This window comes from Rattus norvegicus, chromosome 18 (genome assembly GCF_036323735.1).
Source record: "Rattus norvegicus strain BN/NHsdMcwi chromosome 18, GRCr8, whole genome shotgun sequence".
In the NCBI taxonomy this organism is placed as follows: domain Eukaryota; kingdom Metazoa; phylum Chordata; class Mammalia; order Rodentia; family Muridae; genus Rattus; species Rattus norvegicus.
Window position 1 is genome coordinate 79,843,259 of NC_086036.1, and position 14,402 is coordinate 79,857,660.

Consider the following 14,402-nt stretch of genomic DNA (forward strand, 5'->3'; position numbering starts at 1 on the left):
CCAGGGAGGCCTAGAAGCCAGGGTAACAAAGGTGAAGCTTACACCCTTAGTTTTTAATTCCATTGAAAGACATTCACAGACAAAGCTTACTTTTTTTGTTGGGCTGGAAGTGGCCTCGTCAGAGATATGGCCGAAGAGAGCAAGCGGGCAGTGCTGCCTCAGGCACTGACACAAACACTCCCAACTGACGGTCTTCCCAGGCGCTCCTCAGCCCTTTCTTTATCTCCAGTTATAAAAGCAGTGCCAGGTTTTCTCGTCAGCCACAGCCATGTCTCCAAATGGCTTTTCAGTGTCAGGCCCATCAGGAAATTAACTCATCAAGCAGTGACAGCTGCTAATTTTTCCCCTTCTATGTCAGATGGATCGCCCGCTGGAGCTAATCATGAATCACCCATCCCTGATTAGAAGGTGCTTCCGAAACGTATAACTGCCACCCCAGCTAACTTTTTCTCCATGTAAAATGATATCACCCTAGAGGAGTAGAAAACGAATTGATGGAACAGGAGAAGGCTGCTTAAGTTACCTTGTATCCTCTTATATCACGGCCTAATATTATACAGGGAGAGAAGAGACAGGCACTATTCTCTGCTGTGCTAACTGAATGGTCTTTTCTGATCCCTAGTCCTGGTTGACTCCTCAATTCTCTGCCTAGGCCGTCCTATCTTTTTTCCCCAAGAAACAAGTGTGACGGGGTGGGAAGTGGGTGAGGCTCCTCGCAGAGAATCTGGGCGGGGCTAGGCCATGGAGTCTTTCTTGGCTGTGTTCTAGGTGGAGTAAGCTTTACCCTCCTGTCTTCTAGTGCTTTGATAGTTCCTTTGCTTGAGTGAACTTCCGACTTCCTTTGAGGACCTCCTATTAAGAATCCCCATTAGCAAGATGGCTGCTAATTGGCTAAATCTAAGGGTACCCGACGAACCCGGAAATGTAATTGGGTTCTTCATCTTGTATCTACCTCAAGTTTGAGTGCTGCTTGGCCAGGTTGGCCTGATTCCCACGACTCAGATGTCTCTCTATATTTTGCATCCTCACCCGGCCCCGCTGTTCCTAAGCGTCAGAACTGAGCTCGGTTTGATCTGAGGTTTCTTTCCTCTCCTGGGAGTACCTGGGTTAATCTGCGGCTGCTATCTGGCTTTTCATATACTCTCAGCTGGTCAGTGACAGGGATTCCCAAAGCCATATGAACCCAGTCTTAGTACTTAAAATAGTTGGTCCTTCAGGGAAACCAGCATGTGAAAGCCCCGATCTCTGCACCAGGCTGCTTGGTTCGCTCTGGGGAGCATGTGTAGTGTGGTGGGTACTGCTCAACTCTCAGGGAGGGCTGAGGCCTCTCACAAAGGTAACCGTGTGGGTCCAATTACAGAGCCACACCAAAATGACCGCGTGTGACAGGATGCTCTGTCTAGAAATGGCCATTCTGCTTTATGATTCCCAACCCACCAAGAGCAAACACTGCTCAACTTTCGGCATGGAAGCCCTATCTACATGCTATGCTGACTTGAAAATCAGTCTTCCTGGCTTGCAGATATCCTTGGGGCTGGATCATTCAATTGGCTGTAGCTTAATATAAGTACGGTCTTCTGGGGTTACAATCTCGACATAAAATGTCATTGGCTGGGATTTTACTTCTTTAAAATTGTCACATTTTCTGGAAAAAAAAAAAAACCTTAAGGAAAGCCGTGAGCTAGCTGTGTCGTCTCTATAGACAATCTATGCCGCAATGAATGTCCTTTGCTCGAAAACCCTGCCATGCCTCATTATTCTGAGGCACACATTTGTGTATGTGCTCCTTAAACTCCCTTACATTCCAATAGTTGTGTAATGAGAGAGAAAAGAGAGGTAACATTAACCTAGCTCTATAGGTAATTACAGGATACAGTAGCTTGGAGAAGCCTTCGCAATCTTCCTGAGTCTACGAACACCTTCTGTACCTTTTTTTTTTTTTTATGCAAAGGCCTGCTCTTTTCATCGAGAATACAATGTGATTGCTGGTTTGACACTGCAGGCAACACTGGTTTTATGAAGGATTAAATGCCACCTGAGACATATTTATCCTAAATAAATCACACACGGTAAACTACAGCATGTCAGTGTCAATGCCCTGGACTGCAGCGGAAAGGTTACCCATACAGGGCTCTGCAAAGGCAGGAATTAGCATCGAGCCTCAGGACTGCGGCCATGCGCGCCAACAGGAGAGGCGATCAAGAAGAAATATCTCCACTGAAGAGCACCCCGCCCCCGTTTTTTAACATGTATGAGGAGCCTGGAGAGGGCCATCACTTTGTAAAGGTCACCTCTATCCTGGTAACAAACGGGAGTTGATCTTGTCACTGTTTGGCAAGGGCACTGCTTGAGAGGAGCGGAGTAACCCTGCCACTTTTAGGAAGCAGGAGCAGTCACACTTAGCTGACTGAGTCAGGGTCATAGCTCGTTTTCCCGTTCCTTATCTTTGGCTCGAAGGCTAGGTGGACGGAGGGAGCTGGCCCTGGGATGGACACAGCTCAGGGCAAAGCAACCAGGAGGCCAGAGGCCAGTCCCCAGTGCTTCCTCCTGTCGCCTTAGGAAGGGATTTAAATGGAACTCATTCTGACAGAGAGACTGGCTTCCTGTCTGGAACCCATGATAGACCATGCCTGAGTTATTTGCCAAACATTGATGCAATGTCATTGGGCTGCAGTTGTCTCCCACTGTACATGAAAGTGGTTAGAGCAGAGGGGGGACTTCCTTGGCAGGCTGGTACTTAGTACATGACCACATTTAGTTTAACACTATAATTTTATTTCAAAGAAAACAACAAGAACAATTTTGCCTTTGAGGAATGGGGGCTATTTTACAATTTTGGAAACAAAACAAACAGAGCAATGGAATCGAGAAAGATCACCGGAACATCACCCTGCATCCTGCACTTGCAGTGAATTGGCCCTGGAGCAGGCAGTGCTGGGGGAGGCAGGGCAAGGGGGAGGCATCTACTGCAATGTTCAATGTCAGCCTTCCCATACTCTGAGAAGTCACAATAAATCCTGCAAAAACGATACTGATAGAAACAAATATTTGTTTAAAAAGCAATGAATAATATTTTTCATAGTGGGTATTTCATGTACAGACGTTATGGTATGAAATGAATTCAGAATGAGAATTAATTGTTTCAACCTAGGTGGACTGTAACTGAATAAAAATTTCAAGACTTTTCTCAAACCACAGAAGAAAGGTCTCTCTTGTGCAGAGTGGTCATGACAAAGGAATCCCCTAAAAATTCGCAGAGAGGAAATTTCTACATAAGATGAGTTAACAGGCTTCCTTTGGTCTGGGAACACCATTATCTGAAACTTAAAATAACAATAAAAAACAATGTGTTCACTGCTTCAAGATGTGATCTTGGTAGTTCCGATTTTTAACCGAATGTGGGAGGAGATGACAGGGCTGTTCGAGCCATACGTAGCAGGTGCTGAGGCCAGAGATGCTTCCTGTTTCCCAGCAGGCGACACCATCTTTTGATGACTAAATAGGGAACTTATACGGGAGAAAAACCAGGGAAAAGTGCTTTTCACCAGTGGTTCGTGATGGGTGAGCCATCAGCAGAGGGCCCAATGACCAGCCTACCCTCTCTTATTAGGCTGCTGGGCAACCTAGGTGTAGGCTTGGCTTTCTGCCCTCCTTGGTGCCTTTTAGTGGCCAATGTTAGCCGTGCCTGAAGGGCTTGTTCAGCACACTCTGAAGTAAACATGACAAAGTTCAGTGACCTCTGTGCTGGCCCAAGGGGATCTTGGCACACTACCCTGTGCCTCATGCTTCCTGGAGCTCACTGTTTTCTCTTTGGCTCTGGATCACTGTGGCTGCTGGGGAGCCGTCCTGGGTGTAGATGACCATGCTTGTCAACTGTTCTGTGCTACTTGCACCCACAGCCTCAGCACTGAGTGCTGCCCCAGCCTGGAGGATCTCTGGAGAGCTGGCTGTCTCTATCACAGTGTGGGAGTAAACCCCGGTGTCCTCCTGTACACCGGGAGGCAACTCTGTTACAATGTAGTGAGTGGCACCCTCAGGGAAGTTGCTACTGGATTCCCGGACCATGGCTTGAACCAGCTCTTCTGTTACAATGATCTGAGAGATCTCTCCTTCTGACTCTACCAGGTCCATATGCTCAGCTGGCACCCGCAGGCCATGGGTCTCAGCCTCCTGCATGATGAACTGGGAGCCTTCTCCGGCCACCATGTGGACGGCACCCTCCTCATTCACAATGACTTGGGTAACGCCATCCTTGATCAGCTGGCTGGCTGCAGCTGTGTCACAAACAGCAAACTGGAGGACACCCTGAACCATCTTCTTGAAGGCTACCTGGGCTCGTTCCTGAGATGTGATGATGGCTGAGGGACGGACAACCTGGGTCAGTACTTCCATGGCTGCTGGACTCTCCTGACCATCTTGGAACAGCTGAGTCTCTGTGGCCTCCATCTTGGCATGATCGTGGGCTTCTTCTTGGCTGGGCAGCTGGATCAGCACATCCTTGTGGCCTGGCCTACCTTTGTCCTCATGCCCCGCTCTGCCCTCCACCTCTCCCAACTCAGTGACGGCACACAGCAGTGCATCTAAGGCTGAGGAGTTGTCAGACGGAGGGACTGCAGCCTCAGAGAGACTTAAGAGCTCCTGCTTGGTGACCTGCTGTATGACAGCGGCACCTGGACTGAGGGCCTCATCCACACTGTGAGTTTCCATGGAACCCCCCATGACAACCACCTGGGTGGCTCCATCTGCCAACTGCTCGGGGAGGATGGGTCCAGGTACCACACTGCCAACATGGGACCCGTTTTGACTTGTGGCAATGACCTGCCCATGTTCTGTGATGTGTACCACCCTGGCCACTTGGCCAGCCATTGCCAGTGTCTGCAGTGTGGCCGCAGCAGTCTCTTCCACAGAGGCATCCAGGGCAAACTCCCCATCATAGCCCTGGATGATGATGACCTGCTGGACCTGCTCGGGGGAGGAAGCCTGTCTCTTGCTGCTCCTCAGGGACTTCTCCTTGACAGGTGACTCCTCTGCCAGGGTGGCTGCAGTGAAGGGGCTGTCTGTTTCCACAAAGGTGGCTCCTTGTCCTTTCAGGCGGCACTCATAGGACTTGGACACGATGCCTGTGGGAGACAGGGACCAGTTAGAGCGTGGAAAGAGGACTTCGAGATTCACTCAGACAGCTTTCTGCAGCTGCTCTGCAGCCTCAGTAAAGGATGCGTGGCCCTCTCTGCAGAGGCCAAGGCGTCTGCACTGGACGCATCGAGAGGCCGCCCACTCACTCGTGTACCTTACAGGCTTCTACGAGATGTACGCCCTCCCACAATCATGTGACATCTGTACAAACCTGAGCCTCTGCACTATTGCTCCTGTACAGGGCTCTGGGGTGGGAAATAGACAGCTCCTTCCGTGTGATGGTTAACATTGTCAACTTGACAGCATCTCCAACTACCTATAGTCAAACCTCTGGGCGTGCCCCTGAGGGATCACGTCAGGTAAGGAAGGTAGAAAGCACCACCTTAACTGCAGGAGGTGCCATTCCACGGGCTGAGGGCCTGGACTTTAGGAGAAAAGGAGAGGGTGAACTGAGTCCCCGCTTCCTTTGCTCGCTCTGCTTCTTGACAGCACTTGCTGACCAGTGGCTACAAGCTTCCGATGCCATGCTTTTCCTGCCATGAGAGACCGTGTCTCCTTTAAGCTGTTTCTAGTCGGGCATTGTGTCATGGCCATGAGAAATCTCCTGCACTTGATCCCTCCACATCTACCCACAGGGACATAGGCAAAGCCAGCAGTAGGATCTTTTAACCCAAAGGAAAACCTTTTCTTACGTACAAATACCAAGGACAGTACATTTGTTCAATCAATAAAGATAATGAAAGCTTTACACATTAAATTAAAAAGTACATTACCAATAAATATAGCATAAGAGTTTATGGCAACAAATACTGAACCACAGTGAGAGGTGGCCCGGTGTGGCTGTGGTAAGCCCTGCGGGCTGAGCTCTGTGCTAGGTCCAGGCACAGAAATACAAACAAAAGGCCTGGGCACTTGGAGTCTGGCCTCTCAGACTGGGCCTAAAGGGCAGGCTCTGAGGGCCCAGGTAACAGCTCTTCCCACCTCTTCAGTTCAGGTGCCCAGCACGGAAGAGGAGACACAGTCAGTGGGGTTTTGTCTGCAGACAGGACCACAGTGGCTCAGACACCCTGGTCCAGAGGGCAAACACAGTTGCAGAGATGAACAAATCACGGATGTGGGCGACAGGACAGTGTTGAGGGAAAGGACCTGCCAAAGAGCCATGGCGGGGACGCCTAGGGGGTAAGGCAGAGAGCTGTCAGAGAGCTGGGCATGACACATACTCCATGCTACAGCATCTGTGGAGAGAACCTGTCAATTGCTTTTACACAGAAACACGAGGACTGTGAAACAGGCCAGCAGCGTGAGTGTTTCCATGTCAACCTCAGGTCCCTCCTAGTGAGAGCACAGTGTCCCTTCTGAAAGCACAGCAAGGCCCATGGGTGTGGACAGTGCTGATTGGGTGAGCACTTTTGTGGGATGAGGAGTGGACAGGGAGGATGTGTGGGGAGAAGGAAGACAGGGAACCCTGACAACCACCTGGCCTGAGACGGTAGGCACAGCCTCCGCCCTACCAGGCTCCCAAGTCCATGGCTGAGCTGTCTGCCCAGGAAGTCAGGGTGTATGGTGGATGTGGGGGTGGGGCACACACGGATACACCTCCACGGCCTCATGCATTAGTCCGTAACTCAACAGAGTAAGAAGTGATGGGAACTGTCTGCTGTTTCCATAGAGAACGGATGACTCTGATTAGAGTTCCTGTTTTCTCCACTTCCCCTCACACCTGTGTTCAACATTCGTTCCATCAGCCGCATCACCTGCATTTCCGACAACTCCCTTTTCACACCGTCAACAAACTGTGCGGGGTTGGTTTGTCTATTTATTTATTTCTTATGTGCTTTCTTCTTATCAAGGGGTGCGAGGGAGACAGGAAGAAGACCTGAAGCTCATTAATTATTGTTGGCATCCCTTAAGAACAGCAATTTTGCTTACCCCCTTGATGGTGCAATCCAAGAAAGCTTCCCCTGCTCCCCAGACCAAGTTAATCCTGAGCACAGGCCCCTGACAGGGCCTTCGGCCAGGAAGAGTGGTCCGGAAGTATTCACTAGCTGCTAAATGTTAGTTTTGTCTTCGTTGGAGAACTCTCTTGGCTGTGGGCCTCAGAAGGGTGACTGGAGTTGTGTCAACCAGAGCAGCTCCACTACCAGAAGGTCCTTCCCATGGCTCGCTTCACAGCCACAGCATGTGTGACAGGAAGATGCTGCACAGACTGGTGGAGTAGGGAACAGTGGTAGACAGACTGTGATGGCTAAAGGCCAACTGAACTTCCCCGCAAGGGTCCTCAGAGTCTATGAGTCGCCAAGACAATACTGTACCTTGCTTTTCCTCGTCACCCCCACAATGGAGCGCTGTGAGGACCACTACATCAGACTGGGGAGAGGGGAGCTTCCAGGTGTGCCTCTCAGGGTTTTCACCCAGGGGTTGGAGTACACCCTTCAGGAGTCTGAAGGGTTCTGCACGGGAACCTGCCTGTGAGCTCCTGTTGCCTCACCCAATTTTCTTCCTCCCTTCCAAAAACAAACAGCCTCTCAAGCATGGGCAGGACCACATGAGCAGGTCTCCATGAGCAGATCTGCAGGAGCTGCAGGAATAGGTCTGCAGGGGCAGGTCTGCATGAAGGTCTCCATAGCTTCACCTGAGCTCATGTTGTCATTTCACCTTTCACTTGTCCTCAATTTTCTTCCCTGAGAGGTCGGACTGTGTCAGTGTCTGAAGAGATCCAGCACTGAGAAGAGCCACAGACCTGACTGCATCTGTGACTGGGTTTGGTGGGCCTGGCTCCTGGTCAGTCTGTCTGTCTGTCTGTCATCCATTGGGTTCTCCAGCTCCATTACCTGGGTCTGCCGGGCTCTCTTCTGGTTCGCATGCAATGTCATAACCCAGCTCGGGATGTGGTATTTTGCTTGCCTTCCTTAATTCTGATTTGGATTTGTTTCTGCTCATCCTGATTTCAAGGTCATACACAGTGTAATTCACAGACTGTTTCATTCAACTGGCCCTGCCTCCAATAATTACAAAAGAAGAGAAACTGCCTTTACGGTAAAAATCAGGAGAAACCATCTTAGTTGGAAACGAGAAACATCCTATTCTTAGAAGGCAAGGGCCCCAGCAATCCCACTACTCACTAGAAAACTGAAGAGAACGTCTCGGGTACAGAATGATCCTCTGAATCCCTTGCAGCATTGATAATTATGAATTCTAAGCTACTTGCTCAGTTCATTTGAATCCAGAGATGGGTTAAGCTACTTCCAGACCATTAAAGTAAACTGTGTGGGTAAATACTGCTGTCAGTTGGTTCTGTGATGAAGTTTAATGTCACCAACATCTTAACCTCCGGCAGCACGGCCCCAGCCAGTCCATCATAGTTCATAAATGTGAGTGCAGGTCCGTCTTTTGATTCAGCAATTTAATAACTCCGAGTGCTGTCAGTACCGCTTTGAAAAATAGCACCTATAAAATGTAACAGCCTCAATCAGATTGAAAAAGATTCACCCATTGAAGATTCTTCCATTTCAACCATAATGAATTAATGTGGAGCGATGCAGAAGTTCAAGTGTCATTTAAACGAATGTGAGTCTCTACTGTAACTTTAGATTCCAGAATGTGATGGGCACACAAGCTCCGTCTACTGAAAAGGGACTCTGAAGCTCGCCAGTGCAGATGGCCATAGGGAGCGGTGCCACTGGACAGGGCGCTCTCCGGGTTGGCTGCAGTTTCAACAAGCATGCAGATCTTTAACAGCCCGGGGACGCCATTGTGCTTTGTGTATTTTGAGGATGAACTGTTGGATTTCAGAGCAATAGCAGTAGCAGAGAGACTATACTTTGGACCTGTTTCTAGTAGGGCAAACTGTCATGTGCAGAAGTTGGGAATGGAGTTAAAGGCAGCCCTGTTCATGGTTATGAGACCCTTTATTGCTTAGCTGCTCCCATGCATAGAGATACTGCTCCTGTCTGAACGCTCAGAGAGTTACTAACTCAGATGGTAATAAAGGTGGCTTTTGTTTTTTCTTTTGCTTGAGATTCGTTTTCAGTGAAGTGATTTTGAGGCTAAGCCTTGTTTTAGTAGCTAGAACACGGCAATGAAACCACTGACTCTTCTGTAAGAGCGTGCTCTGGAGATGGAGACAACAGCACTGGTAGGAGACAGGTAGGCTGTGAAGGCTAGAGGTCCCCAGCCACACTGGGGCCTGCCCCTCTGCCAGGCTCTGGGCAGCTGTGGAGGAGCTGTGCACCTGACTCCTTTCTTTGTGTGTGAGCTGGGCTATGGTGACTGTCATCATTTCCCCCCACAGAATAAATACCTTATGCTTTTGTTAAGCTTACATTTAATTAAAATGTACAGAATTTGTGCAGTAAACTCAAATGAAACAAATAAAACAAGGGCCCCCTCTCTTGAAGGCATACGTTGTGAATGAAAAATGTCATTACAGACTAAAAAATTTTGCAGTAAACAGGGCCTACAGAGAGAAGTTTCCCCTGTAATGACACCCATAAAATACACAAATGGCACTTTTAGTGCCATCCTGAATATGGCGTTTTCTGTGCTCTACACACAATCTAAATGGTTTGATCATAGAGCATAATACTCCATTGGGTTTATAGAACAATCAATGTTCCATAAAATGATGTATTTATCCAATAGTAGGCTCAGCAGTTACTGGTCTATGACATTGTAGGACACAGGCTTGGGCTCCTTTCAGCCACATGCTGGCTGTAAAACTTATCTAACGCCACTTCAACAACTTCATCTCATCTGTGGCAAGTCATTTGTGGAAGCCTCAGCTTGGTTTAAAAAAAACCTGTAATAAAAATTCATAGAATTTTCAGGAGAATGAAGGCTGATGACAATAGAAAGGTCACATTGTGTCTGCACTCAAGGGGTCAAAGGTTGTCGGCGGTTCTAAAGCTGAAAGTAGATTTCATGCATCGTGTAGCAGATAAAGATAGCATTAAAAAGACGTGTCGTGGGGTGAGACGCCCGACAACTTCGAGAGCCGTGTTAATACCCTATGTAAACCGCTCTGCAGCTATGAGCCAGCATTTACTGCCCACCCAGAGCCTCCCCTGAACAGTACTAAATGTTTATCTGGCGCTTGGGCACACTGCAGATTCTGGGGTTTAGACTCTGTGTTTTGGTTAAACCACTAAAGCCTGAAAACGCTGGGTTTTTTCACTGTCATAATTAAAGCACCTTGAATATGAAGTGATCCAAAAAATAATACTTTTCATATAAAAACTTGGGGCACACATGACATTGTGATTCTTAAGCCATGTATAATTTTTCCTGACTTTCATTTTAAGATGTAATTTTAAAAAGAATGTTAAAAAATCATACTTAATGTCTATTAAAATGAAACAATATTAACAGATTATGCTAATAAATTAGAGCCATATTTTAATGTCACAAAAGCTTATAAGTTTCTCAAGTGAAAGCAGGAAAAATGACAAATTAAAATTCAGTGAAATATAACCTTTTAGAAGTTTAAAGCAGGGAATACATTATTCTCACAATAGCAGCCAGCAATAGTTTAGCCAGTCAAATCGATGTCGATAATTGCTCTGTAATTTATTCATCTTAAAGACAGCAACCGTCCCTGGCATCGTTCAGGGTGCCCGCTTCCAACATGGCTTAGCGACGGCCTGCTTTCTAGGCCGCCTGGGCCAGTCTACATGTGGAAGGGCCTTGTCTCTGCACAGCTTCTCACACCACAAATATGTAGGGGAGGCCCCACATTCTTGTCGTAAAATCCCAGCCTGGTACTGTAGGACCCGACTGGGATTACAAACAGAGCATGCACTGGAATCATAATGACTGAGTGTGGTGGGGACAAACCTGGCCTGGCAAAGTAAGAAAGGCCAGTATGGTTGGTCAGTATCTCCTGCCTATGATCTTGAGAGTTAGAAAAATACACTCTGGCCAGGTTATTGAAATTCACATAGGAAATAGAAACAAGCAGGATATCTGTGATACAAAATTAAGAATTATTCCTAGCTTTTTTATGTACTTTTATGGCTGGCACAGCAGAAGGCTTGTGTCTGAGCACAGGGTTGGTCACTCTGGACCTAAAATGAACCTCAGGGACATGGCTCTCCTCAGCTGTGTTAGAAGAATCCCGGCAATGACTACATTCTCCTTACACCAGACATAAGCACATGCAGGCACAGTCTGAAGAACTACAGCGGAAGACATTACTATGTTACAGTTTGATGAAGGTCTCTGCTTCCCAAGAGATGAGAGAAATTATTGTCCTGTAAGAAATTAGCTGGAGTGAAGCCACTGAGAAGCTCTTTGGATTTAAGCTCAAATATCAAACTCTGCAGATGTGCCATGCAAGTTTCTGTGAAGGGCACACACAATGGCCAGGGCACCACACAGTTTAACTCCTTTTTCTCAAGTCCCAACAGCATTACGATTCGTGCACGTGGTGACAGAGATGATTATGAAAGACCTCTGAAAAGAATTCTAAGATATCCAGAAAAAAAATGAAGAATAAATTTTATCTCGGGTTGGCAATATATACTTGTTCAGGTTTCTAACTTTACCAGGAATAGTCTCTGTGGGCCCAGGGATTCCGTGGGCACTCAAGGGTGACAAAGAGTAAAAGACAATATTTTACCTTTAAGGAAGTTCTGTATTAGATCAGACCCTTAGGTATATATTATCATTTTCATGCATGAAGATATGGCAGTAATGGGAGTGGGCACACAAATCTCACTCAGTGAGGTGAGAACGCACTTTAAGGTTATCTCGCCAGGCTTCAGGGCTGAGGGGAACCAGTGGTTAACTGTTTCTCTGCTGAGCAGACTATGAGGCTCATCCAAATGGCATGAAATACCAAGTACATAACTTTGGAAACTCCATCATGTGGCAGAAAGAGTGTCATTGAGCTTCACACAGTGATGAGACGGTCTTGTAAGGTTAGACTGTAAAGTGCTCTCATCTGGTCATGAGTGGCACTTCCTACAAACAGCCAGGTGACTGACCAGCAGAAAGCTTAACTGTCTCAAGTGCATTTGAACAGACCACGGGAGAGGTAGACCTCCCTCAAGAGGCAGAACACAGGCAGGCATCGGCAAGGGGAGGGAGAGGTAGTAGGGGAAGCCCATGCACCACTACAGGTCTCTCACATTCTAGACATGATTTTGGGTGCATGGGGTCAGGAGTCTGGTCTGTGTTGGTGTTCTCACATCTCCTTCCTGTGCAGCCTTCCTAGGAACATGCAGTGCTGGGGACTAAGGCTCTCCACTCCTGCACACCATCGCCTGGGCCAACATTCCTGCCAGGAGCTCAGAATAGGAGGCCTAGGTATTTTCTCTCCTTCTCAGAAGGGAAGCCACAGGTTTGAAGAGGAGCTGCAGAATGCCAGGCCCACAGTGGGGGGAGTCCTTCTGAAGACCTGCGAGCTCTTCCAGGTGGATAGCACCCATCTGCTCACTGTGAGCCTGCCTGGCTTGACTTCCCTTAACTAGTGCAGGCATTCTGTTCTGCCTTATGAAATCAGGAAATTAAGAAGCCCAAACGACCTTTTCCAAAATGTCCTCTGACAGCTTATAAATGCTCGGTACAGATAACACAGCGTCTTGAGACAAGGTCTATTTTTCAAAAGTTGTACACATTACACAAACCTTAAAATTATGTAAACACAAAGCTCAGCCAGTGTCTGGAGGGCACGCCTCTCACAGGCTGACTTCAGAGGTTAAGAAAGCAGATTCCCCTGTCTCCCCTTTGTTTCCTGGCAGGCCCTGTGAGAAGATCACATTCACTCTCCTAGTTGAGACCCTATCTCCTCCATATTATAGTATCATGCTATCTTTCCTGAGGAAATGAGAGGAAACAGACATTTGTCTTCATTGCAGACACTTTTGCATGAAGGTAAAAAGCAAACCACTTCCAGGCAACAGCACAGAGGCACCATTAAAATCAAATTTACAGTAAACAGAACCTACAGCTGGGGTAAAACACTAACTGTTAGTATTTTAATTATCTGCAAAGCTCTTGGAGGTCGAACATCTGCTCCTAACCAAATGACAGCAGCTGCTTGTATACACTTAAGACAATGCGGGCCTCTTCCCTACATCTTAAAGTGAGTCATATGGTCTTGGCACATGGCTGCTTTTTCTGTTGATCTAGCTGGGTAAGAAGACTGACGTGTCTTGTTGGGGGACAGTCCTGCAAAGTCCACCATAGGGAAGAGATCCCAAACTAGCAAGAATCCCTGGTCCTGTGAAGGGAATACATTGGAGACAAGGCCTACAAAACTGTTAATGCAGAGTCAGGAAAGAGGGCACTGTGCTGCAGGAGCCCCATGCCACAGGCACCATGGAAAGAAGCCTGTGTTGGAAACAGTGGGCAGGAGTGGACACAGGGTACCAGTCTCTTATGGTATCACCGTGGGTAGCTGAGCGGCTGCTCAATACTACGGTTTACCATGGATGAGGCCCATGTTGCTCCTCTGCCCTCCTGCATACATTGGCACCGGCAAGGCCAGAATCTTTGTCTTGTTTATTAAACCCTCTATTCTTCTTTCCTACTTAAAAAAAAAAATCACAAAATATCTGTGCCCTGGGTCCTAGAGAATGAATATAAAGTTGATTTAAAAATTCAAACAAATGATAAACCATGAAGCTTAAACTTTGAAATGAGAGAAGGCTACTACTCTCTAAAATGTAGGATTTTTATATGACTAGTTCCATCAGAGAAACATGAAGTGCATGCATACAATCGAGGACACACAAACACTGGCAGGAACACGCCAGTAAAAACAGCCATACTGAGGGACCTGCTAGGTCTTCAGACTTCACTCTGCTCGTCCCACTCTCCACACAGAAGCCTTGTACACACCCATCCAAGGTGCAACTGTGTAAGCGTGTAAGCGGCCCTGGTGAAGGTATGCGCTGCGCATCAGACAGAAACCCAGCCTCTGAACCCGAAGACAGCCAGCTCCTAGCCACACTCCACTCTCGACTACTTGTACAGGTGTTTAGAGGGCGGGGCGAGGCACAGGGAGCTGTAGTGGCTCAGTGGCACCACCAGTGCCTGCCTCCTGCCATCCCAGAGCCACAACAACTACTGTTGTTGCATTATCTTTGTATTTTCCCCCATAAATATGGAAAATAATGTTGGTGATGCACCCCGGGAAAGGTGAGCCTGCAGTGAAGCCATCAGCACTCTGGGAAAGGAGTGCACACAGTGAAGCCACTGCATACTGACATCTAGCTTCGCCTACTCAGACATGGAAGAACAGATATGACACTGGCGTGACGCTACAC

General features: G+C 47.7%; 1 protein-coding gene across 3 annotated transcripts in view; it reads right to left on the minus strand.

Annotated features, from left to right (window-relative positions):
* Nucleotides 1-2,753: 2,753 nt before the first annotated feature.
* The window catches only part of Zfp407 (zinc finger protein 407), a 399,166-nt gene continuing 387,517 nt past the window's right edge, over nt 2,754-14,402 (minus strand). For all 3 annotated transcript variants that reach the window (XM_008772221.4, NM_001427664.1, XM_017601148.3), the window contains one exon: nt 2,754-5,120. In XM_008772221.4, coding sequence (XP_008770443.2) covers nt 3,781-5,120 — 1,340 coding nt within the window. In that variant the 3' untranslated portion in view covers nt 2,754-3,780. The remainder of the gene's footprint in view (nt 5,121-14,402) is intronic.